The sequence below is a fragment of the Microtus oregoni genome, unplaced genomic scaffold (assembly GCF_018167655.1).
Source record: "Microtus oregoni isolate MIOR12 unplaced genomic scaffold, Mior012 000080F_ref0000499, whole genome shotgun sequence".
Taxonomy (NCBI): Eukaryota; Metazoa; Chordata; class Mammalia; order Rodentia; family Cricetidae; genus Microtus; species Microtus oregoni.
In genome coordinates this window covers 5,202,505-5,228,709 of record NW_024544538.1, presented here as the reverse complement: position 1 = coordinate 5,228,709, position 26,205 = coordinate 5,202,505, and the positions used below count along the sequence as shown (strand labels likewise).

Genomic DNA, 26,205 nt, shown 5'->3' with positions numbered 1-26,205 from the left:
ACCAAGCAAATAGCGATGAGCTCCCAAGAAGGTTTGCAGATGGAACCAATCCTGTTCTCAAGGATGAAAAGCTCACTGAGGGCTGATAAAACAAGAAACCCTTTGGAGTAGTCACCTTGTAGATGATTGTACAATTGATTATTGCATACAAAGAGGAAAAGTAAGGCCTGTTTTGACTGCTACTGCTGAATCTCTTTCCTGATGTTCCATGGTCTTATTAAGATTTGTTTGCACTGCGAGCTATGGATAGTTCCAAACCAATGGTCATACAGATGGCCTTGTTTAACCGCAGTGGGTCACAGAATAAAATGACATACACGCTAGGAAGGGAATTTGTTGGGTGGAGGGGAAGTTGATGGGAGCTGAAGGGAGCTAAGAGAGGGTGGTGGGGTAGTGAGGGTAAATAGAACATATATACATACATGGAGTTGTCAAAGAATGCATTTAAAAATAAAATAATATTAAAATTGTGGGATGTCTATGCTTAGATCACAATTGTCAACTCTTTAGGAATAGCTATTTACATGTTAATTTTTGCATTTTGAAGGATATGTGGTTTTTATATTTTAATTTGTTCTTTAGAATAATTTTCTTCCTTCACAGTCTTGGGAATATAATCATAATTAGTAAGATTTAACAGGATGTATTAAGTGATAAATATATCTTGGTGAGGAGTGGTGACAGCAAGACAGTGACTATTTAAGCAAGCGTATATGAAGACTCATATGGTCCTTTTTTAACTAACATTTTATTGTTTTGAATTAAAAAAAACAAAATTTGATGCTGTTTTTATTTTAACTCATCAAATCTAAAGGGCCTATATGTTTTCAATATGTACTATTTTCATATTAAATACTGATTATTCAGTTTTCCAACTTCATTTTTTAGGAAAAATCAGAAATGATTTTAAATATGAAACACAAACAAGGCATAAGGACAAGCATTAAATCTAACTATATCAGTGTTCTGTTCACGAGAGGCAAGGAACAGAAGGACACTTGAGGAAGACAGCTTAGGTAGCACTGGGAACCAAATAAGAATTTCTAACGATATTTATCCTTAGATTTTAATTGCCTAACTTAGCACTTGAATTTGGTTATACTGCTCCTCTATGTTTTCACTGATTTGCGCAGGCTTCACAGTCTCTAGCCATTTTCCTTAGAGACTTTAGATCTTGATGTTTAGGTTTCTGCCTCAGTGTTCAAGCAGTCTGCTGATTAATCTAGGTAAATCTTTTCTTTTATCAGCAAATATTTTTAGAATCTTGCCACCGCCACAGTTCATCTATGACTGTCTACTTGCATATTCATCTTCCTGTCCACTGTATATCCAATAAATATTGACTGCCAATTGAAAAAGTTGGAGATACCAAAGCTAAGAATTCTTCCTAAAGGCAAGGAGATAGTCATAAAACAACAACAACAGCAACAACAACAATAGAAAGACAGACAGACAGACAGATAAAGAAAAAAGAAAGAAAGAAAGAAAGAAAGAAAGAAAGAAGAAAGAAGGAAGGAAGGAAGGCAGAAAAGGAAGAAAGCAATCCTAATATATTTGTTCCTAGGACAAGGCCATTTCTTAGAATAACTTGATGCTGCCATTTGGAAGACAAGGTTAAGCTGAAGAATATATTTATATATTTGACTCTGTTGCCACATACTAAAAAACCAAAATTCTAAAGGACATTGAAGCATCAGATAGAGAAAAGGGAAATTGTTTCCTCTCTTCTCCTTTCTCCTTTTCCCCTTGAGACAGAGTTGTTCTGTAGCCAGGTTATTCAGAAACTACGTACCTGAGACAGTTCTCATGGCTATATTTCTGCCTCAGTCCTCTGAGTACTTGGATTACAGGTCTGAGCCACAATGCCTTGCATACTTCCTACAATTTCTTTGGAGGCAGAATCTCCTTCTGCTGCTCAGGGTAGCCTAGAACTTGAGATCCTTTCTCCCTCTGCCTTCTAAGAATTGGGATTAAAGCATTTGCTGCCATGCCAGGCTCAGCGTGGCTGCTATAAAAATAGAATTTTATGGGATGGTACACTACTTCAGTCTCTGCTTCTGTGTTTCTTTCCTTTGCTCATGCTCCCAGCCTTCGTGAACTGCTGCCCATTTTCTATCTGTGTTGCTCTGGTCTTCACTTGCTGTTATATCTTCCAGATGTTTATTTCCAACCCAAGGTCCCTTTACATAGAATTCTGCATTTCAAGCAGTCTGATTATTTCCATTTTGATAACTTTTCACTTCAAGTTCTACTTTTTTCTAAAATAGCACTCATCAGTAACCCAAACCTCAAAAGACAAATATGGCATCTGTTTGCTTGTTTGTTGTATTAGCTGTCAAGTGTGATAAGAAGGCTACAATCCATATAACCACAGAGATTATGTATAGAGTAAGAGACTAAAGGTAGGATTGGATCACCTTAGGAAGGGGAAATAGAATAGTTATGGATTTATGAATGGATGGGGTTACTGAAATAGGAAGATCAAGAAGGAGGGGGAAGGAAAGGGGCTAATGGAGGGATATGGGGAGGGACAGCTAAAACCAAGGGTCATTTGAGGGTTGTATATTGAAACCTAATACAGTAGAAGCTTCTTAAAATATATACATAAATAGCCGGTCAGTGGTGACACACGCCTTTAATCCCAGCACTCGGGAGGCAGAGGCAGGCAGATCTCTGTGAGTTTAAGGCCAGCCTAGTCTACAGAGTGAATTCCAGGACAGGCTCCAAGGCTATACAGGGAAATCCTGTCTTGAAACAAAACAAAACAAACAAAATAGCTTGGCATTTGGAATTTTATTTTATAAGCAATACCTTCCATTTTAAAATATTTTTATTTTAAAGACAGTTTCTTTGTAGCATTGTCATGTACCTGTCATGATAATGATAGCCACTCCCCTCTTCTCTTATCCTCTAGCATACAAATACAAACTTTGGATAGTTCAATTATATAACGCTTTTAAAGATAATTGCTGGTGTCTAAGTCCAACATTATTTACTCATTGCATTATTTAATTATTGTCTGCATGTATCTTCCATGAAAATATATAATTCAAACTTTTTTACAGTTAAAAAATAAGTACTCATCACTTTTCCTGCAAAAAGCAGCTATTGTTTTCCCACAATTCCCAGACCTCTCCTAAGCAGCATTTTTTCTTCTTCCATTCCTAATGGTATTTCCTAAGTTATTTTTTTTTGTTTTTTTTTGGGGGGGGAGGGGGCAGGGTTTCATGCAGCTCAGGCTGGCTTCCCATACTCTATGTATCTTAAGGTGGGCTTGAAATGAAACTTCTGATCCTCCTGCTTCTACCTTCCAAGTACTGAAGTATAGGTGTGCACCATCCTATCCAGTTTATATGAAGCTGAGGATCAAACTCAGGACTTATGCATGCAAGGCAAGTACTCTGCCAACTGAGCTACATGTCTAACATGGATCTTTTGCTATTCTGGCTTAGACCGTGATAGTCCCACACCCGGACAACTAATTAGACTAGCCTCCTCCTGGACTCTGCCTCCAGTCCCTATCCAGCCTCCTATAACCCACCTCTCATGTCACAACCTGTTAACCGTTCTTGCTTTACACCTCTGACTCTGCAAGACACATACTTTTATTATTTTAATGATGATTTCCAGAGTCATTGGAGATCATAGTTCATCATTTTATAGCCCTTCTATTAGCAAGTCTATAGATTTCCTCCTATGCTACTGCTTAATAGATCTTCACTGATGGACAACTAAAGCTGTTTTCTATTCATCTGAAGCAGGGAGCCAGCTATTTTCCATTTGTACTACTTTGTTCCATATGTTTTTGCCTATTTGAATTAGAAGACAATGTTAACTCTGGGTGGTGGAGTCCTTTTTCATATGCTGGATGGGTTCTTGTCACAGACACTGCATTTTAAGAATTAGTTCTATCTATTTTATCTTACAGGTGTTTTGCTGCGTGTATTTATGTATACTATATGAGTGCCTGGTGTCCAAGAAGGCCAGAAGAGGGTACCAGAGCCCCTGAAACTGGAATTACAGGTGGTTATGAATCACCATGTGAGTACTGGGAATCAAACCTGGGTCCCCAGAAAAATCAACAAGCACTGCTAAGTCATCTTTCCAGTCCTCTAAATGTTGCCTTTTAAAACAAGACAGTGGGGAGAGTCGCAGAGACAAGATTCTACCCTGTCAAAAGGAATTCCTTTGCTTAGGAAGTTTTATGGCTTAAAGTTCACCGATTCTTAGTCACTTTTGAAGTTTAGTCAGATCTAGTAACTTTTAATACAAACCAATCCTGAAATGGGAAATTTCTATAAATGACAAACAATAACAGTGCAAGCCTGGGATCTTACTTCACTGTAATGAACATCCATCATTCCAGCATCTTCTTTCATGGCTCCTTCTTCATCTATATTGGGAGTAATTTTCTTGAAGGCTGAACAGCCACTAGGGAATAATTCTGTGTGAAAAATCAGAAAGGGAGCATATTTATTACAAAAAATGTTTGGTAAATGACAGACACCCTTAAAAGGATACACTATTTTTATAACACAAATGACTTTGGGTCAAAGTCATAAGAACAAATTTTAGCCATAAAAATAATTTCAAGTATTACTCAGAAATACTACCACTCTCTTCCCTGCCCCCAAAGAGCCATAATTCATTGTAAGTTGTGTTTTTGGTACACCATCTTTAATAGCTAGTGTAGATGATTTCCTAGTGTAAAAATAATATAAAATACTTATCGTTTGTGCGTATTGTCTATCACCTAGACAAGAAGGCAAACACTTTGGGGGTAACAACTGAATGACCTCTAGAATCATCTCTAGTGTTTAAATTTCACTGAGAGTTGGAAAGGGAAATCAGTCAGTTATTGGAAGACACTGTCCTAGGATTTACATGACAGGCAGGAAGCGAAACACATGGCAGAGAGAAAACACCCTTGGGGAGACTGGAGCATGAAAAAGCCCCACAGATTGGAAAGTTAGACAGACCTGACACTACCACTGCTTCACTGTGGGAATTTGAATGTTTGTTTCCCTAATATTTATAATGTTTCTTCATCATCATCAGTACCGCCACTACTATAACAAGAATAATAATAAAGGTTAATTTGTGAGAATTACATGAACACATGTTTGGAATAGAGCCTAGCATGTAAAAAGGACAGAATGCATTATTAGTGCTAAATAAGCCCATCAATGTCTTAAAGCCGATTTCTCAAGATAAATGCTGTCAGCTGGAGCCCTGGGAAGGGGGGAAGTAAACTCCACCTGAAAACAACTTTTTACAACTATGGCCCCAATTGTTATTTGTGGAGTGAGAAGACAGATAGAGCTACGTGTCTTCCTAGAGCCTGGGTTTTCTGGGATCTTGTGATTTAGAGAACAAACAAAGCGCACTTTAGAAGCACCTAATATCAAACTTACATCTGTCTTCCTATCTCTGCCTCCCAAGCGCTGAGATTATGGGTGAGGTACCCTCCACTTAGCTTTGACTTGGATTCTTGATCTTAATGCTTCATAGCTACTGCTTTCGTATGCCCACGTGCCATTCTAAAGATGGAACCAGTCCAGGTAGGTACAACCAGTTGGAGTTCAAGTTATCCCACGAAAAGAGTGGGTAGGATTTTGGAGGTGGGGGTAGTAGTGCCAATTCTTAATGAAATATGAGTGCCAGCCAGAAGAGTAAGTGGTAACATCTTGAGGTGAGAGCAGAAAGGGTGATGACTAGGGACAAACAAAGAAATGAAGTGCTTTGTGGCATTTTAGCTATAGACACTGAGAACAAAGACTTGGGAATGGAAGCGGCATTACCCTATAAGGAATGGGAAGAGATGCTATGGGGAAGGACATTACATCTTATGGGCTTCCGAGGGAATCCAAACTCTTAAAGAGGATGCTATGTGGTGGTTCAAGAATGCAGAAAACTTGACTCTTGTCTTCCCTGGGGGAAAGAGTTGTGCCCTCTCTCAGGAAAAGAGCGAAGAATGCCAAAGTCTCTTAGAGAGGGAGATCCAGAAAGGCTGAGGTTCTCAGACAAAATGAAAGACAGTCTGACTTATCTTGAAGGTTATATTTGGGGACAAGAAAGAGTAACAACAAAGCCCCACTGTCACTCTTTCCACTTGACTTGGCTAAAGGGAAGGGCATGAGAATCTGTAAGGTGCCTCTGGTACAAAGAGCAAGTGGAAGGCTGGCTGTTTGAGGGTGGGGTGGGGAGTCTGGGGTGGGGAGGTTGGGGTGGGGTCAGGGTCAACTGTACACTCCTTCCACTTTCATTTTCTTTTCTCTTGTTCTTTCTTCTCACAGGGAGTGGCAAGAATGAGACAAGGTCTCCCACTGTAGCCAGGACTCCCTACGTGGCCCAGGCTAGCCTCAAACTTCTAACCTTCCCACTCCTGAATGCTGCAATTACAGGCATGATCCACCATTCTTGGCTTCCTTCTTCCCCCTTTTCCTGGCACTTCAGTGCCTGAAACAAGGAATGGAAGGTTCTAGCAGTGGTCTTTCACTTATGCAGATACCCCTCGGGGCCAGGAAACAACTGGATAGAACAAACTTTGTTTTTATTTTTTAAAAAAGTCTAAATGATAGAACATTTGCTTCCAATGTATCAGCTAATTGGCGTTCTATTCCATTGCAATTAAGAATATTTTTTGTAGCTCACTTCAAGAGAAATGGCTTAAGGGCCAGCCGAGGGCATAACTCAACAATGGAGGCCTTGTGTCCTACATATGCCACCCTGATTTCCATCCCAGAGGGAGGGAGAGAGAGGGAGGAGGGGAAATGAGTACAGTGTTTAGACATTCCTGCTAGACACCTGTCAGGGATTTACAATGTAAACACGCCTTTTATAGTCCATATCAATGGACAATTAATTGAAAATAAAGAACTCCAGAGTATTTTCATGGTCATCACTGAATGATATTTAAAGCATATTTTGCTTAAATATTGGGGTCTTTTCTAGACTTTTCTAATAGTGCTGGGTTGCAGAGTTCTCACAATGGATAGCAGCTATCCCTTGGGGCCAGGAAACTGCCAGAGCGAACAAACTTAATTATTTACAAAAGCAGTCTACATGCCTCCAATGTGTCATCTAGGCAGCATTTTAGTCCATCTTGATTAAGAATATTTTTATAGTGCACTTAACTGTTTTACATTAGCCATCTATCTTGATATCCTTCTCATAGTTTAAGCAGCTAATTGAAGAAAGAAGCTGTTTTGGAGATTTGTTTTTGAATCCCTGAAGCTGAGGTGGAAAAACCCTGAGGAGTTTCTGCTCCTGCTACTCTTTTAGAATAAGGCTCTCTAGTTCAAGGAAGTAAAATTTTCCAGGCTCTAAAATAGACAGAACCCGTAAATAAATATATAAACAGCATTCAATTTTTTTTTGGGGGGGGGGGTTCGAGACAGGGTTTAACAGCATTCAAATTTAACATCTCTTTGTTTAAACTGAAAAACATCATTTTTCCTCCTTAGCTCTGTGATTTTAGTGAAGGATTAGTAAGTACCTTAAGGGTATTATGAAATACTTCAGTGACAAGTTTGGGCTGCATCCACTTGTTAAGACAGGTCAGATTGGTGATGAAGGTAGCTGCTTAATGTTTAAACAACTAGAGCAAAAAAGATCTTTCTAAAGTTAAGGATGGGCTAATGGAAAAGTCATTCTTGGTTTTACTTAGACTGAAGGTCTTTTACCTGTGAACAAAACAAGGTTCTTGGGAAGAATTTCTAATATAGTTACCTATTTTCAAAATCTGAAGGGTTTGTTCTTGATGGGCCTGGACCCCTCACTTCAACGCTAACTAGAAAGCTGGGCTAGCCAGAAGCCAGTTTCTTTGGAAAGCATTTAAAGTCACAGTACTGTGTTCAAGGTCTTCATGTCAATGGATTGGGAATTGTGGGTGTATGACATCAAGTTTTGTTTTTAGGGTAACTTGACAAACACATCAGTGTTATAATTTTAAAAAGATGAAATGAGTCTTATTTTCATAAACCCTTTCTCCATTTTAGAACTACTCGTAGAGACCGGGTGTATAGCTTGGTGCCAGAGTACATGCTAACCATGACTGTAGCCATCTGATCAATCCCTAGAACCAGAAAAAAAGAAAAAAATGAAAGAAATATATGCACTAAAAGGAGAAAATTGGAATACACTAATTTTTTGGTTTTTTTTTAAATAAATCATTCTTAATTTTTGTTTAATTTAAAGTCTTTGTATTTGTGAGTAAAACAAGATTCTCAGGAAGAATTTCTAATATAATTACCTATTTTCAAAATCTATAGAGTTATTCTTAATAATTCTTAGTGACTCTGGAATTCTATTTCAGGTTCATACTCTGTAATCCACTCTGATTTGGAAGTCACCATGTAGTTCAGGCTACCTTGGGGTTTTGGCAGTCTTCCTGCCTTAGTCTCAGTATGTTGGGATTTATAGAGCCCTATAACCCCTAGCTGAGTATACCAATTTGAAAACCTAGATTGTTCAGAACTACTACAGTATTAAAATACTAATTTAAAAAAGAGTAAAATGCTGGAGATATTGCTCAGATGGCAGTATGCTTGCTTTCTCAACATTCACACAGCTCTGGGTTTGATATCCAATGCTGCATGAACTGGGTGGGTACGGGGGTGCATGCCTGTAATACCAGCACTACCAGCACTTGGGAGCAAGAGGCAAGAGAAGTAGTCCAAGGTCATCCTTGGTTACATAGCAAGTTTGAGGCCTGCTTGGGCTACACACGATCCTACCCCGGCCCCAAATTTAAATGAAAGGAATGCATAATTTAATCTTTATCATTGCGTTTGGGAAGAATCTCCACAATGGCCATTATTTTATAGGAGGCAATGGAACACTGAACCTTAGATGTGAATGAAAAACACAGAAAATCTAGAGTTAAAAAACGAGGCTGTGTCCTCATAGTCAAAGCTTGAGTAACAGGACTCCCTTAAGCTGCTTTCGTTTTGCCCTCATGTTATTTGGTTGACTGGCTTGAAGGAAGCAGCAGCTTAAGCACTGTGATACATAGCAGATGTCTTGATTGCAATCGCCGCTGCAAGTTAACTTTTAAACCTTACTCAATTGTTTTGCTATCCGAGTAGTTATAACACACAGCAAGATTATTTGGGACAGAGAAGCACGGAGGCTGATCCGGGAATTGGAAATCTTGAATGAGGAATGCAGAGCCATTGATGTCCTCCGAGGGCCTGACGTCCCTTAGATGTCACTGCGTAAAAATGGCTCTAGATACCTAATCCAGGGACAGCTGTTGGTAAAAGATGAGGAAGGGGAACGAAGTGATCTGCCTGTATTACACAGAGCTTCTCATGAGCCCTAAGAAGAATTTAATTTGTGGCAGTCATCCAGGGAGATAGTCTTGGGAAATAAACACTGGGCATCAGGCCCAGCCATGTACTATTTAACTTATTCTTGTAACCTCCTACAGAAACCGAAGCCAAAATGAGCAATCCAGCTTTCTTTTATAACAACGTCTGTTCAGCACTCAATGAGGCTGAAGGTAAACACATTTTTTCAAAAAGCCCCATTCTAGTCCATTCACAATTGGAAGCTGCAAAGATAAAAATTATTTTGCCAGCTGAGAGTCCTCCCATCTCAAAACAGGAAGGTCTTACTCTTTCGGTGAAGAAATTCTGCCACGAGAGCCGCGACATGGACATAGCACATTGCAGCCTGGAAACAGATGACAAAGAAGTGTCAGAGCGTGTTCAAAGGAGTTTGAGGAGTCCTAGGGAAACATGATTTTAAGTAGTCACCTCGGAAAAATCTCCATTTTTTAGATGAATTTTGGCCATGCTGTCGAGCCAGGTTTTCCTCAGCTCTGGTGTGCTGGCATAAGATTTAGCTAAGCTATACTGGAGGTCAATCAGCATTTCCGGGTCTTTCTCATGCTCCTTCATTTGGGCAGTGGCCATAAGAACAGTTCGGATTCTCTTGGTCAAATCTTTGACTTCTGTGGGAAAAGCAGTTGCCTAATTTCAAAACAAAACAAAACAAGACCCATATATTTAGCAGCCTTATCAATAAGGTCTAAGCGTGATCATCCAATCCTGGGGAACATACTATGGTTCCTATTCCTTGTTAACTGTTCAGGGTACTGCATTGGATGTGGCATGTCTAAAGGGGCTTTAATTAGTTATTTTAAAATATATGTAACCAGCTAGGCTTCAAAGGCTTTTGAACTTGAGGGCAATATACTTAAAGCACACGGAAAAACATGACCTTTGAAGCCACACTATCTGGCTTTAGATGCTGGATGTTTATGGTTTACTTATAACAGTAACTGACAGTTATTGGCAGCACATCGGTACCAGGTACTAAGATGGATACATTATATGTTTTCATTTCTACAAGAATCCTATATATTAAGTAGTCTTTCCTTGCACTTCTACCAACGGGAAAACCAAGGCACAGAGCAGTTGAGAGGTTCAACCAATGTGCCCCTGTTGGTAAGTCATGGAGACAGAACTTCTATCCAGGCGATCTGGCTCCAGAACTAGTGCTTGACAGACAATTTTCCGTACTGCTAAGTGTGCCTATCTTGCCCACCGACTATAATGCACACCGCAGTGAAAAGCCTGCTGCCAATTTTCCATTTCCACAAATGAGAGGTTGTGAGTTACATCACACTCCAGAGAGATTCAACTCTGAAAGTGTTTCTGACCTCAAGACATGGATGGGGCAAGTACATGGTGATGGGACTTAATACGAATATAATATATGGTTCTGCCTTTCTGTCTGCTTTAAAAATAATTACAATAATTAATAGACATGCATCTTAGCCCTTTCTGCTTATTAACAGAAACTCTACTTCCTGAAGGAAAGGCTTACCTTAATTTACCAGGGTTTGTTGGTAATGGTGGCCTTAGCAGATGCAACTAAGTCATTCACAAATGAATCAAGGGAAAGCAAAGGAGATAGTTCTTCTCAAGGAGAACCAACATCAGCCCTATTCTCTTGGAAAACGTCACTACCTACCTGTATAATATGGCATTGAGCATGGTAACAACTGGGAGGGACATGAATTATTGGAGCATGAGTACAATAGCAGAAATAGTATACATTGCTTCTGTGCTCATGGGATTAGTTGGAGTGTATAATGATCCCCTGGGAAACCAGCATCGCTGCTTGAAAAGCAAACTTTCCCAGCCTGTGAGCAGCTGGCACAGCTTCGTGTTTTTCTCCCTGTAAGCAGCATTCCTATGGGAATGGGTTTTTGGTAGACAGATTCTACATGTCCCAAGCATCAAGTATGTTGTGACTGATAGTTTTCGATTTTTTTTTTCAGATTTTATACAGTATTGTCAAATATACTAGAATATGACCTTTTCCCAAGAATGAGGACAATTTATCTCCCTGGGAGGATATCAGGACCTGTCCTCCAGGCAACCCAACAAGAGATGCATTTTTACACTGCTCTAGTTTTTAGGCATGTGTGAAGAGCCATGGTGGTCAGAATCTTCCGTGTGATTCTGACAAACTGGTGCTGAAGAATGACAGCTTCGGATTGTTCCAGCAAGCCACACAATCAGTCACCATAACTTTCCAAAGTCACAGAACTGACAAACAATGAAACCCTTTTGTGCCATTTCTCCTCTGCTGTCCGTGGATCTGTTAGCCATTCTGAGATTTTTCTTACATTTCATTCACGGGATTTAATTAGCCAGTATTACAAATGGTAACAATTGTTAAGAATGAAAAATACTTGTATCTTCTGAGTAAGTTTAGAAGTCAAGCAGAGAAAATGACACTGATTCGATTACTACCAGATGCTCATTTGTTTAATCTACTCAGTTCATGCCGAATTATAACTTCTGGAAAGCCGGTGGCATGTAAAAGCCAGCAGCTCATAAAGCTCACATCCTATACATTCCACACTAACAGTAACTGTGAATTCCATGACAGTTCCATGGCATAAACTCCCTTTGTTAGTTAAAGGGGTTCTTATTCATTATTTTGATGATGGGGATCAAACCCAGGGCATTCACCGTACAAGGTAAGCACACATTCTACCAGTGACTCACAATCCTGGCCAAAGTGGCTTCAGTTTACTCCATACCTTCATAGGTCTGTCGCTGTTTGCAAAATTATTGATAATGAACAAAGACTCCTGAAATCTTGATCCTCCACTTAGTGCAACATCAGCTATCAGCTGACTCACAGCAATTATTATCTGTGGGAAGAAATAAAGGTTGTTTTTTTTTAATTTTTTTTTAAAAAAAATCCTGCTTTAGGAGGTGGCGAGGGGAAACATTACACTGTGTCCAGGCTAGCATCTAACTTCTTTGTCTTCCTGCAGACTTTTGCTGCCATGCTCAGCTTTCAAATGCTCCTTTGAAAGATTTTGCAAAGTCATGGGTTGTGGTGTGTGTTTGTAATCCCTGTACTCAGGAGGCAGAGGCAGAGAGGTGTAGAGGCAGAGGCAACAATAGGATCACTGTGAGTTTCGGGGGCGCCAGGATTATATGGTGAAACCCGGCCTTTAAAAATAAAGAGTGATGACAAGGACAAAGAGCTAGAGATTCTCCACCACACACCTGATACAATGGTGGCGATCAGGTCCTCCCTCTGAATGTGCTCACACGCTGGTGGTTAGGATGAGTTTGGGCGTGACCGACCTTTCTCTTTGACAGTTTCTCACTCTATATTACTTGTCTAGTTTATATAATGCACTAGTCTACAACCTTGGGTGAATGTCAAAATAAGTCATGCTCAAACGTTAACGGCTCGATACCTTCCTCTCGATCCAAGAAGACAAGATACAGTAGTGACTATGAGCGCAGGCTCTGGAGTCAAAGCGCCTGACATCCAAATTCTGACTTTAGTGGCTAGTTAAGGCTTTACATTTCTCTTACATTTGCTTATTTTATTTTATTTGCTTCCTTGCGTGTGGGGGTGCGCGATGCCACAGCATGCATGTATGGATCAGAAGACAACTTGTGGGATTTATTTTTCGCGTTCTACCACGAAGGGCCCAGGTATCAGATTCTGGCTATCAGGCTTGATAGCAAACACTTTTAGGCACTGGGCCATTTCTCTAGCCTGTAGGTAACTCTTCACTGAGCACGTTCTGTATTCTAGATGCTGTTCTAAGTCTTTATATTTATTAACTCATCTATATTAAATGAAGCACTGACAGAGCTGATAGTAGGGCCAGAGAGTGGACTCTAATAAAACATTTCAGGCACCCTGGTAAATTAATCAAAGCCATATATTAGGGGTGGTGGGTATTCAACTGACTTCACACAAAAGCAAACAGTAAAGGGCTGACAGCTAGTGCTGGCTAGCTCTAGTTTGCAACCATCACTCTCTAGACTTAGAGACTTGTTTTCTTGGAGGATGTCCTCCTGCAAGGCAGATGGGACTCTTAAGTCAGGATCTTTACATGTGCTGTTCCTTTAAAAAAATATTTTTAAATATTTCATTTCCATTGGTATTTTGCCTACATGTATGTCTGTATGTGGGGGCATCAGATCCCCTGGAACTGGAGTTATACGCCGTTATGCGCTGCCATGCAGGTGCTGGAAATTGAACCTGGGTCCTTTGGAAAAGCAACCAGTGTTTTTAACCACTGAGCCATCTCTCCAGCTCCTTTATAGCAGATTTTTAAGGGAGTATTATTTTTCTATTAGAATTGTACTTTATTGATGGCATTTTCAAAAAAGCAGCCAATGGTTGTTTCCCTATAAATAACCTTTTCTCTAGTAAATTGCTCTAATGGGACACCAAGGAAGATCTGTAACTAGAGACTATGTATATTATCAGTAGCCTACTGAGCCAAGAAGTCCCAGCTGGGCTTAGATTCTGAGTTGTTTCAGCAAATAATCACAACGCTATGGAGATGTGGAATAATAATTACCGCACAGTGTATTCTCTGTGCTGTGCAGCATGCCAGTTGCTCTCTGTATCTCATTTGTCACCCTCATACTAACCATGCAGGGTGGCCAGTACTTGGCCTCATTTTACAGATGAGCAAACTGGTTCAGTCAGATTGAGCAACTTGCCTAGGGTCACACAGCACGTAAGTAGTTGAGCTATGTGTTAAACAGATAGTTATGTCTATAAGTTCTGAGATTTCCACAAAATCTTGAGGCTAATCCATTATTTGTTGAGATAGGGTCTTGCCATGTTAGCCAGATTAATCTTGAACTTGTGGGCTCAAGTGATCCTCTTGCCTTGGCCTTTCAAGTAAATGGGACTATACAGGTGCATGCTAGCACCCCCAGGTCAATTTTTTTTTTTTAATTTTTGCCTTTTGAGGCAGGGTCTTGTCCTGTAGCCCAGGCTGGCTCAAACGTGCAATCCTCCTGTCTTAGTCTCCAGTGTGTTTGGATTTTAGGCGTGTGCCATCATGCTTGGCATCACCTGCCGTGTATTATCTAACCGTCTTACTTAGTCATCTTAATTGAGCCTCACAAAAACTGTAAGGTAGAGTTTCTCCTGATTTATATTTGAAGAAGCTGAAGCACCAGCGAGGCCGAGGAAGCAGCCTGCTCCAGGGCAGACTGCCATGGAATGTGAACCTCAGCAAGCACTCCAAACTTAGACTTTAGAGTAGCCTTGTCCACGGGAAAGAGGATGTGAGTCTCATATCTATGTAGCTACAAAGAGAGAGAGATGGAAGTGAAACTTACTTTTTTTTCTCATCTTTACTTTGTGTGTGTGTGTGTGCGTGCGTGTGCGCGCGCGCGAGCGCGCATGTGCGTGAGCCCGCGCACATGTGAAGTTCAGAGAACAGCTGATTTGGCTTGTTTAATCGTTTCACCATGTGTGTTTTGGTGATCAAACTCAGGTCATCAGGTCTGGCGGCAAACACTTTTATGCACTGAACCGTCTTGCTGATCTGAAATTTACTTTGATGTATTTTAATTAACTCCCAAATTTGACAAATTTATTTTGATGTATTTTAAAAACCTTCCCAAGTCAATAAATCCTTTTAGTATATAAACAATGTAAGACAACATAGATGTTCTATTTTTTATGTACTTATTAATTGAACTTTCAGCACATGTCAGTCTGGACCAGTCACATTTCAAGATGGTCACATGGTCTGAGAACTACAGCACAGGAAGGGGAAGTCAGATATTGATTTCTTTTGCAGTCCTGAGACTGGAACCCAGAGCCTTGTGCATGCTAGGCAAGCACTCTACCACTGCGCTATAGCCTCAGCCCTGTGTTAACCTTTTGTTTTGAGATAGTGTCCTTCATGTTACCCAGGCTGGCATTGCCCTCACTCGACAGAAAGGTAGGACTTGAAGTTAATATCTTCCTGCCTTAGCCTCCCAAGTACCTGTAGATGTTGATCTTTATGAGGCATGGGGTGGGATTGGGCACATGTTTGTAGGTGCGTATGTGTGTCTGTGGTGGAGATCAGAGGTCAACGTTGGGTACCATTCTTCGGAAGCTGTCTATTTTAATTTGGGGGGGGGGGGGCATGGCTTAGAACTTGTCGAGTAAGGTTAGCCTGGTTGTTCAGTGAGCCCCAGGAATTTGTCTGTCCCTGCTTCCTCAGTCTTAGGATTACAAGTGCATGCCACATGCCTGGCTTTAAAAATTGTATGAGTGATACAGGTACTTTGCCTGCATGTATGTCTGTATCCCTGTGTGTACAACCACTTACATGCCTGGTACCCAAGGAGGACAGAAGAGAACAACAAATCTCCTGGGATGGAGTGACAGAGGGTTGTGAGCCACCGTGTAGGTGCTAGAAACCAAATCTAGATCCTCTGGGCAAACAGCCAGTGCTCTTAACCACTGAGCCATCAATCCAGTACCTGGCCAGTTTTTTTTTTTTTTTTTCTGTGGGTTCTGGGGCTCAAACTCAGGTACTCCTGCTTGTAGGAAATGTACTTTACCAAATGAGCTACCTTTCTAGCTATAGATGTTGGTTTTGATAGAGGCCAGCGGCTGAAGAGGAAACCATCAAGAAGAGCTTTGATTGCTACTCACCTGTAAGTGTGTCCTCAGGAAGGTCTTCCTTTTGGTATACTCAAAGTTGTTTCTCATCAAAAGATACAAAAGCGCAGATGCCTCATTCCTGGTTGAGCTAATCTTTGAAGTACAGCACTTTAAAACCTCATAGCAAAATGCAGCGCACATATTTACTCTCCCTTTGAAAAAGGCTGAGGGAAACTAGACAAGGGAAACAGAAGTGAGAATCTGAAAAATCTCTTAAAGTCCACCAGTTATCAAGTGTCGACTGTGCCTGACCTAAAACTATGCCGGGTGCTTTAGAGGATAACAAATTAATACTAGTCAGAGCTCTGTTCTCAGGATAGTCTGAGCTTGTTACTACACAGACAAGCAATGACGGGCCAAGTCAAGTCAGTATTGCAGTTACTCCAAAAACATAAAGGTATTTGTCATAAATGTTGTCAATCTGAGAAGAGCGCAAGATAGCGCAAAACTTATGAGGGACAGAGTTTCAATGACATACTGAATAAATGAATGATGAATGATGCCTCTAAAATGGAGTCTTAGAATGGGAAGACCAGTCTGCATTATGTAGTGTTTGCTTTATATCTAAACGCTGTGTTCAGTGTTCCATGTGCTGAGAAAAATTAGAACTGAAAGCCCTTAGGAGTGAAGTGATCATTTTATTTTTAACAAAATAGAGATAGGTTAAGTGCTCATCTATGCCTGTCCATTTTCTCCTCTATGAGCAGTGCCAATTAAGACACATTTTGTCATAGAAAAAGAGTGCCCATGTGGTCAGCAACTTCTCAAAACTTCCAAGAGGCCTGCTGCTTTGAGAATGCATTCAGCTTGCTGCTTTGTGGAAGATAAACTGTAGAGCTAAGGTGGGCTTATGAGAATTCCCTATGCTTGCAAGTTGAGGCGAGCAAGCTGCTTCAGAATGTGTAATGAACATTTCCTCAGGGATTCTGTAGTTTCAGTGTCACCCACTCGACATGCTTTCTTGGAAACTTTGAATTTTAATCCACACTTCAGGAATTTATCTGCGGGTTATTTTTTTTTTAAGCCTTTGTAGCAAGTGCAGTGTTAGGCAGGCAATGGATGTTTAATAAATGCTTTCTGATGGGAAAATTGGGAAATCACATACAATTTCACAGGATTAGATCAACTCTTACTAGACAAGATTCCCTGGTATAAAAAGATTTAAGAGGGGCTGGAGAGATGGCTCAGTGGTTAAGAGCATTGCCTGCTCTTCCAAAGGTCCTGAGTTCAATTCCTGGCAACCACATGGTGGCTCACAACCATCTGTAATGAGGTCTGGTTCCCTCCTCTGGCCTGCATACATACATGCAGACAGAATATTGTATACATAATAAATAAATAAATATTTTAAAAAAAAAAAAAAAAAAAAAAAAAAAAAAGATTTAAGAGTGGGCATAGCTACGTGCAGTTAATCCCTACACTAAGTCTGCCCACAGTACTTGAGACATAAGCAATGGCCAAAATTACGAATAACTTCCTCCACAGAAGCTCTAATGTGCCCCTTTCCTCTCACTTGACCACTCTGCCTCGTGAGTTTACTGACGTTCTTTTTCCCTTTGGCTTCCATGACATCTTTCACTCTTGCCTTTATTTGCTACCTCTGCCACTATTTCCTCTTTCTCGTTTACAGAGTTCTCTTTCAACCCTTTCTGTGTTAGCTTCTTCAACTCTGATACTGGCTTTTCGTCTCTATTCTTCCAGGGGGAAATTCAGCCATTCTGGGGCAGTCCCTTACATGCTGATTGTCCCCTGACCATGCTCCAGTTATACTTGTCCTTTATGTTCTGAAATATCCCAAACTCTTTCCTGATGCAAGACTTTGACAAACGCATGTACTTCTCCCTAGGATGTTCTTCCTTGAACCGTTTGTGTGGCTGGGCCTTTTACATACCTCACTTCTTATTAGATGAAGTATATCAGCTTGAGGTGGTCTCCAAATTATGATGGTCAAATGAAGAATTTAAAAAATTACAGTGGAGTGAAAGGTAGAAATTTTAATGTCAAATTCTGAGCTCTGTTCTCTTTCTGGATGTAACATGAAGAATGAAACTCATATTCCTGGGTGGTGGCAGCAAGCCACAGCCCCCATACACACATGGGATCATGAGGGAAAACAACAAACGCCTTCAATGTGCTATGCTGCTGAAGCATGACACTCAATAAATTCTGTTGAAGGCCATTTGAACACACTTAAATGATTTTCCACTTAAAAGGGGTTAATTGGGCTGTTACCCCATCATAAGTTAAAGAGCATTTGTACTAATGCTAATACAAAATGCTAAGGCATTTTGCTTGCTTCTACCCTAGAACTGAACATGATTACAAATGGTTCTGTTGTTCATTTTTGCTCTCTACCCCACCCCTAAGGCTGGAAAGCCTTAGGTTGGAGACTATCCTTGTTTTGTATCTCCATAATCATATCTCTAGCAGCTAGTACAGCACTTGAGAATGTGCTCACTAAATACAAATGAACGGAGATGACTCCAACCCAGAGCTCTGTCTAAATCCATGAATTTCAATGTTACAGAGGCAACTTAAATTCAATACAAAACAGTATTCACTATTTTTTTTATCGTAATTATAGTCTGTCCCACCATTTTATTGGTGAACTGGTGATCAAGTCCAATAATTCTCTTTAATATATATCCTACCACCATATCCATGCACCAGTGACTTTTCTCCAGGTACTATCACCAATCTCTGTTCTTCTGTTTCTCCCTTCCTTTTTTGTCCATCCATCCATGTTTCACTATGCAGCTCTGGCTAGCCTGGGACTTGCTATGTAAACTAGGCTGCCCTTGAATTCAAAGAGATCTGCCTGCCTCAGCCTCCCAGCCCATACATTTCCTATTCCTTTTTCAAGAGGTTTACTCTTCCCTGGCCACACTGATGCTCTCTTAATACATAGCTAATCGTGCTAGTTCCCTGCTTAAATCCTTTCCGTGCCTATTTGATTCTTAGAAGATGAAGCCTAGCTCTTACGATGACTGACTACACACTTTTCTACTTGCCATTTTTACTTATCTCCTGAATCCACACTAATCCCTCCACAGTACTCCTGCTGAAGAGAAACTTTTGCTAAGCTACAGCATTTTTATCTTCTCCTGGGCACACCCAGTTCTCGGTACAAATTTCATACCATGATAGCATTTGCTGATATATTTGTATGTGTGCACATAGGTATCTTTATGTGTGTTTTTATCTATTACACAGAAAGCCCTCGGGATTCTCTGTACAAACTTCATATCATGATGACATTTGTTGATGTACATGTGTGTGCATGTACGTATCTTTATGTGTATATTTTTTATCTATTGTACAGTAAGCCCTCAGGATTATAAGCAATGACTACCAAACTAGTATCTATTAAATAGATTATTTCTAAATGTATTTCCACTCATTTATTCTTTCATGTTTGCAGAGAACTCACTTTTCCATAGCTTCCTTTACTCTTAAAGCATATTAAAGAATGGAAAAATTTTTTAAAGCTTCACATTAACCTAATTTCTTATTTTACATACAATGAAAGTTAAGACTTGTTCATTGGCAAGTTATTATGCAAGATCCCAGAGTTCTAAAAGTTAATTTCGATTATCAAAATGCTTATGCAAATTTTTTTAAAAAAATAAACAAGACTGGTGCTTCATTAGTGCAATAGATGGTGTTAGTCCTTATCATATGATAAACAAGACAAAGAAAAACTGGCAAAGCTGGTGATTTAAAAATGACATTGGGGCTGGGAATGTAGTGCCCCTGGTTGGTTGAATCTTGAGAGAGAAAAGAAGATCCAGATGGAGAAGGAGACTCTTGAGAAGGGCCTACTAAAAAATGTAATGGTACAATGGTAAAAGCAAAAGCACGTTCTGATTTTAGAGGATTCTTTGCCAGGTCCTCAATATAGATTTTGCTATGTGGTGCTTGTATGTCCAAAGGCATTGGTAGTAAATAGCTGTTTGTGTATGTCATCACAGTGATTCCCATTCCTCTATCTTCCCGTGAGCTCCTAGCAGGTTAAAGTTGTTCTTACCTTACTGATGAAAGATCTCAGTGAGGCAAAGACATGCTTGAGTGATGCTTCAGATTGTCCATTTTTAAGAAAAGCAAGATGAATATCAAATACTTTTTTCATTAATGGGTTGTGTCCATCATTATTTAAAAGTTGGCTCTACAAAACATGAAAAACAAAATAAAACACCCAGTTTACAGAATCATTTAGTTTAGCCCTCTTGCCCACATACAAGAGAACTAATTTTACTGCATGACCAATATCTGCTTATGAATATGCTGTTTGACCTTTGGAAGGTTTTTTAGACTATTTTGAGTATCTTAACTAAGAATATTCATGGGATCTTCAACTTACATTGGAAATCTTGAAACACCATATAAACTACATCTAGAATATTGAAACTCTTAACCTGGGAGAGTTGGCACATACCTTTAATCCCAGCACTTGGAAGGCAGAGGCAGGTGGATCTCTGAGTTTGAGGCTAGCCTGGTCTACAGAGTGAGTTCCAGGACAGCCAGGGCTGAATCCTATCTTGAAAAAACAAAATAGACAGACAGACTGACAGATGGACAGGAAGGAAGGAAGGAAGGAAGGAAGGAAGGAAGGAAGGAAGGAAGGAAGGAAGGAAGGAGAGAAAGAGAGAGAAATGCTTGCATTTCGAATAGCTAAAAATACTCTTCTAATGGAACATGTCAAAATACAAAATGAATACAGAAATAATATTTCATATCCCATCCCACCTTCCTTTCTGTTTTCTTCATTTTCTTTTTTCTTACAGTTCTCTCTATGTAGCTCAGGGTGATCTAGAACTTGCTACATGCATAGACCAGGTTGTCTCAAAGACATGATCCTCTTACTGAGATCACGCACATGTCCAGTTATGACTGGCTGGGAGTAATACTTTTTTTTATTAACTTACACTTTTAGACACTTAAGAACCAGTAACAATTCTTTTAAAAAGTCTGCTATTTAATTTACCTTTGGAAGTGCATTTTATATAAAATATATTTATGCACTATTAACAAACTGAACCTTCCATGAATTCAGAAAACAGATATGGCAACTGGCTATTAAATAACTCTTGTAAATGGGCCTAAAATAATAGTACATTTGTACAGAGATATCAGTTAGTTTATGAACTTTGCTTTAAAATAAATCCTCAAGGGGCTCCAACATATAGTTCAGAGGTAAATTGTCTGTTATGTGAAGGTCTGGGGTTCAATCGGTGCTGCAGGAGGTCTTTCTGCTCCTTCAGCCAATAGCCACTGAGATACCAGCCAACTGGGGAGTGGTCTCCCTCTCTCTTTAAAAAAGCAGCGGCTGCCCTCCTCTCTCTCTCTTGCTTCTGGCGCCTCTTCTGGTTACTAGACTCCTTTCCTGATCATGCAGAGGGCTGTTGTCTGGGATGGTGATCTGTTAGTTTTTTCTCTTTAAGTAAATAACCATTCTATTATCATAATTCCAAACTGGTGTGGGACTGTTTGTGACTTATGCCTTCATCTGGTGCCCAATTATCTCCCTTCTCAGGCCTTTGATAGGGTTGAAGATTAGATAGTCATAGTTACTGTCCTCTTATGATCTAGCCAAGCCATTTCCTATACAAGACTTAGATTCCACAGGATAGAATGTTTATTAAAACATTTAGCATATGTTCCTTTCTTAATATTGTTTATGGTGATTGTAATTCTAATCTTATACTTAATATCTGTTCCTAATGTATATTGTTTTGTATTGGGTTTACAACTGTCTTACTTAAACAAAAGGGGGAGGTGCTGCGGGAGCTCCTTCCACTCCTTCTGTCAATAGACTTTAAGATACCAGCCCACTTGGGCATGGTCTCATTTGCTTTAAAAAGCAGCGGTAGCCATGTGCTTGCTCTCTTGCTTCTGGCTCCGCTTCTGGCTACTAGACTCCTTTCCTGATCACGTAGAGGGCTGTTGTCTGGGACGGTGATCTGTAAGTTTTTCCTTTAAATAAATAATCCTTTTATTAATAATAATTCCAAACTGGTGTGGGATTGTTTGTGACTTACGCCTTCAAATCCCCAACACTGCAAAGAAAAAAATTAAAAGAAAAACATTGGGGCTGGAGTGATGGCTCTGTGGGTAAAAGTGCTTGGCATGAAAGCATGAGAAACTTAGTTCAGATTCTCAGAATCCATGTAAAATCAGACACAAGCATCTGGAATCCCAGTGACGTCATAAAAATCACACATTCTCCTTTGTCATCAGCACCATTTACTACCCCCACCTTCAAAATAAAGAGTAAGGTACTCAGCAACACAGTATGTGCTTTGCATGCAAAATAGTAGGTTAATATTGGTAAAGTGCTTGAGAGAGAGAGATTGACTTTTATCAAGAAATAGATAAATCTTTATTAAATAAATCAAAACATATCAAAAAGGCAGTTAGGAATAAAAGCCTAGTCATGAGATGTGATGTCCTATCTACTGACACAATGAAAAATAGATGTGTGTGTTATTTTAATCAAAACAAACCTAAGTTTTTTGCAAGGTCGCCTCCTACAACTTTTTTTTTGTTATTGCTTTTTTTTTTTTTTTTTTGAGACAGGGTTCTCTGTGTAGCTCTGGCTGTCCTGGAACTCACTCTGTGGATCAGGCTGTCCTCCATCTCACAGAGATCCGCCTGCCTCTGCCTCCTAAATGCTGGGATTAAAGGCGTGCGCCACCACTGCCCAGTTTACACCTCCTTATTAGCATGCTATTCCATTCTTCCTTATAATGTCTTTGAGAAGCATGGGGCAAGTTTCCACACTATATCTGGAAGCCAAAACAATTAACTACATTATGTAAGAAAGGGGAGCAAACATACTGGATTGCCTTGCCCAGACTTAATACAAGGGCAGGTGCTTAGTCCTACCGCAACTTGATATGCCATACTTTGTAGATACCCATGGGAGGCCTGCCCCTTTCTAAACAGAAACAGGGGAAAGGTGGATTGCAGGGGCAGGGGGCAGAGAGGAGAACGAGGTGGGGTGGGGGAATGGAAGGAGAGGAGGGAATGGAAAATTTGGTTGGGATGTAAAATAAATAAAATACATTTAAAAAATGAATGGGGAGGAGAGCAAAACAAACAACCCAACCAAAACAGCCCGAAATCAGTAAGTGAAGAGAGAGCAGGTGTGACTTCCGCATTTGGGTTCTCACCGAGGCTGTTTACATGATGCTCATGTAGTTTTTGTTTTCAAAGCACTCCCCCGTCTATTATCTTAGTTTACCCTTCCAATGAGCCTGCAAGTAAACTTGCTTTTACTTTATTTTACAAATCAAGGGAATAATGATTTGGGATGAGAGAAAACATCCGAGAAAATCCTGAGCAGCCAGTCAGTTTGCCTGCACATTATCCCTATAAGCTATCTTGTTACAATGGGTATTTTGGCTGGCTGATTTTCTCATGATTTCCAGTAAAGTTTACCAGTTATTTTAATAAAAACATAAAAGAAAATCCTCCCGACCTTCCTTCTTTCTCCCACTTCTTCCTCCCCCGCCATATCCTTTCTTATCCAGTCATAGCCTTGGCTGATCTGGAACTTGTTACATAGATCAGGCTACCCTCAGATTTGTGACTACCCTCCCGCCTGTGTTGCCCAAGTCCTGACATTATGGGCATGTGTCACCATGCTTGACAGAAAACTGATTCTAAAGACAAATATAAAACAATAGAATCTGAGAGGCAGAGGAGGATTAAGGACATTTTAGTCTGAACACTTCACTCTATGGATGACTGACTTTCAGTCATTTCCCAAGGTTTTACCAGAGCACAGTCAAACTTGGCTTGCCACCAGCGTTTCCTCATTGCTCCTACCAGGTTATCACAAACCAAACTGCCCTGCCTTTGGCACATAGACACTGTAAAATGTTTTCCTCACAACACCACCAGCTGAACTCACACTCATCTTTACCTTGAAGCACTGGGTGAAAAACGATATGGTGTCTAGTACTGTCAGGGAAACCTCAGTAGCTGTATTGCCTTCCAGAAGTGCCTGGTGGAAAATATCTGCTTCTGTTGTGGCAGAACCTAGGGTAAGAGAAGCAAATTAAGCCACGTCCAAAGTAGACTCCCACAAGGGCACTGAATAATCTCCTCCAGAAGCCTCATGGAGAGAGTCTTGCCTTCTTAGAAGGAGTCCGCAGCATCAACAGACCTAATAAGCTTCACTGCAGCTATTCCTTACTGAGCCAGGGTCTGGTCTAATCACTGCCGCCTACCTTCCACTCCCGTTATCAGTGCCAAGTGATCTTCAGTATTAGCACCCTGTCAGTAGCTCTGCAGCATGGACTGAGGTGTCTGTTTGTTTGGTGATGTGGTCTCAGTAATGAGCTACGGTGATGTAACTAGGAAATCATTTGGGAGGCATCTTAGGCCATGCTGCCAACATGGAAGGAAAATTGAGAAAGCCACACAAGTCTAGTGGCCTCTGGCCAGAGCTCTTCAGTTCTGCCAGTGACATGAGGCTTCTCTCTAAAGCCCAGACTCTTTATGGGCTGACAGAAGCGGGCTCATCATACTTGTTCAAGAAGCAGGAACCTTTAACATTTGCAATGACAATGTGTAAAAAGTCCTTAGTCTTCTCGCTCAGGGTCTACCTGCACAAGACCTTGTTTACTATCATTGGGCTTCACAAAGCCAATTTTCCTGGCTTCTTTTTTCTGTGGCCTCCAGAAGACCGTATGAAAACAAAAGTGTTCTCAGAGTTTTGATTAATATTTGCTTTCGAGAGGGCAATTTCTCTTTATCTAGTCCTCTGACATCCCCAGTTAGGGAAGATTTCTCTCCTTGTCCTCGATGCCTTCTCAATGCTTTACCCTTTTAAATACACTTTCAACCAATAGGATCTAGTACTCGTTATTATTTGGTGCTACTGGGGATAGAACATCAGGTCTCATGCATGCTAGGCAAGCATCCTAGCACTGAGCTAGGTTCCTGGTGGTTCTTGTTCTTCTTTTTTCCTTTTCTTTATATAAGTCGAGATCAAATTTGCTCAGGAAGACCTTGAACTTGTGAACTTCCTGCCTCCCCTCCTCTGTAGCTGGGATTACAGGCCTGTACTAGCAAGCCCAGCTAGAATTGATTTACTTCTGCAGTCAGGAGGGGACATCTATGTCATTAGTCATTAAATAAGAAATAGCAACTCTAAATGAATATTATATATGCTATCTTATTAGGATATTAGTACTTTCTATTAAAATGTAATGGTGCTAAAAAGATGGCTCAGTAGTTTGGAGCACTTATTGTTCTTCCAGAGGACCTGGGTTCAATTCCCAGCACCCACATGGTGACTCACACTCATCTGTAATTCCAGTTCCTGAGGATCAAAGGCCCTCTTCTGGCCTTAGCAGGCACCAGGAACACATACAGTGCAATACATACATTCAGGCAAAACACTGATAAACATATTATAAAATAAATAAACCTAAAGTTATTGAAAAATAAAATTTGACAGTCGCAACAAAGGATATCTAATATAAAAATATATTAACAGCAATTTCATAGAAACATTCCTTAATACTAAGAAAAAGATTTAAATCACAGTTGTTGAAGAGGCATGCATGTTATTAAATAGTCATGAATGATGAAATTATAGTATATAAATGAATACATAGCAGAGTTATGCAGAGAATTTCTCTATGCAAGAGAAATTGTGATTTAAGCCAGGATTTAGGATTGAAAATGGGCTTTGGTGAAGACGAGGCGGTACAAGCACTTGCCATATCAGCAAGAAGACCAGAGTTTAATCCCTAGAAGCCAACTAAATGTTGGGTGGTTTTGGAGTGTTGTCTGTAAGAAGGCAGAGAGGGGATCCCTGGTGTAAGCTGGCGACTAAAACTACTCATACCTGGGACTGACTGAGAGATTCTGCCTCAAAGACTAAGGTAGGCATATAATTAAGAAAGATCCCTGCTATCAACTCTGGGCCGTCACACACACCTGCACATAGACTTGCGCCCACATGCATGAACATACATGTGTATACACCACACACACAAACACATGCATTTTTTTTAAAAAAAAAAGATTATACAGCATTACCAGGTTATTTCATATGTATCCCCTCTCCCATGTTTACTTACTGTGATTAAGTGTGAATGAGCTTTCTAAGCTACTGAGATGCTGTAGCCGAGCCTGCATCACTCCTGACCTGTTTCGAAGAGCTGGCATAGTTTGAGATTTTCGGTCTATTCCAAAGTGCTTTGATAGCCAGGCATCATGCACCCT

The 26,205-nt window shown here is 40.2% G+C and overlaps 1 protein-coding gene across 1 annotated transcript in view; it reads right to left on the bottom strand.

The window, feature by feature from the left end:
- The window catches only part of LOC121441672 (dedicator of cytokinesis protein 11), a 202,344-nt gene that overhangs the window by 32,663 nt on the left and 143,476 nt on the right, over positions 1-26,205 (bottom strand). Inside the window, exons 38-45 of the mRNA XM_041642876.1 lie at positions 26,061-26,203; positions 23,891-24,006; positions 19,991-20,128; positions 15,955-16,137; positions 12,065-12,178; positions 9,762-9,977; positions 9,621-9,678; positions 4,338-4,444 (exon numbers count right to left, since the gene is read on the bottom strand). Of these exons, the coding sequence (XP_041498810.1) occupies positions 4,338-4,444; positions 9,621-9,678; positions 9,762-9,977; positions 12,065-12,178; positions 15,955-16,137; positions 19,991-20,128; positions 23,891-24,006; positions 26,061-26,203 (1,075 nt within the window). The remainder of the gene's footprint in view (positions 1-4,337; positions 4,445-9,620; positions 9,679-9,761; positions 9,978-12,064; positions 12,179-15,954; positions 16,138-19,990; positions 20,129-23,890; positions 24,007-26,060; positions 26,204-26,205) is intronic.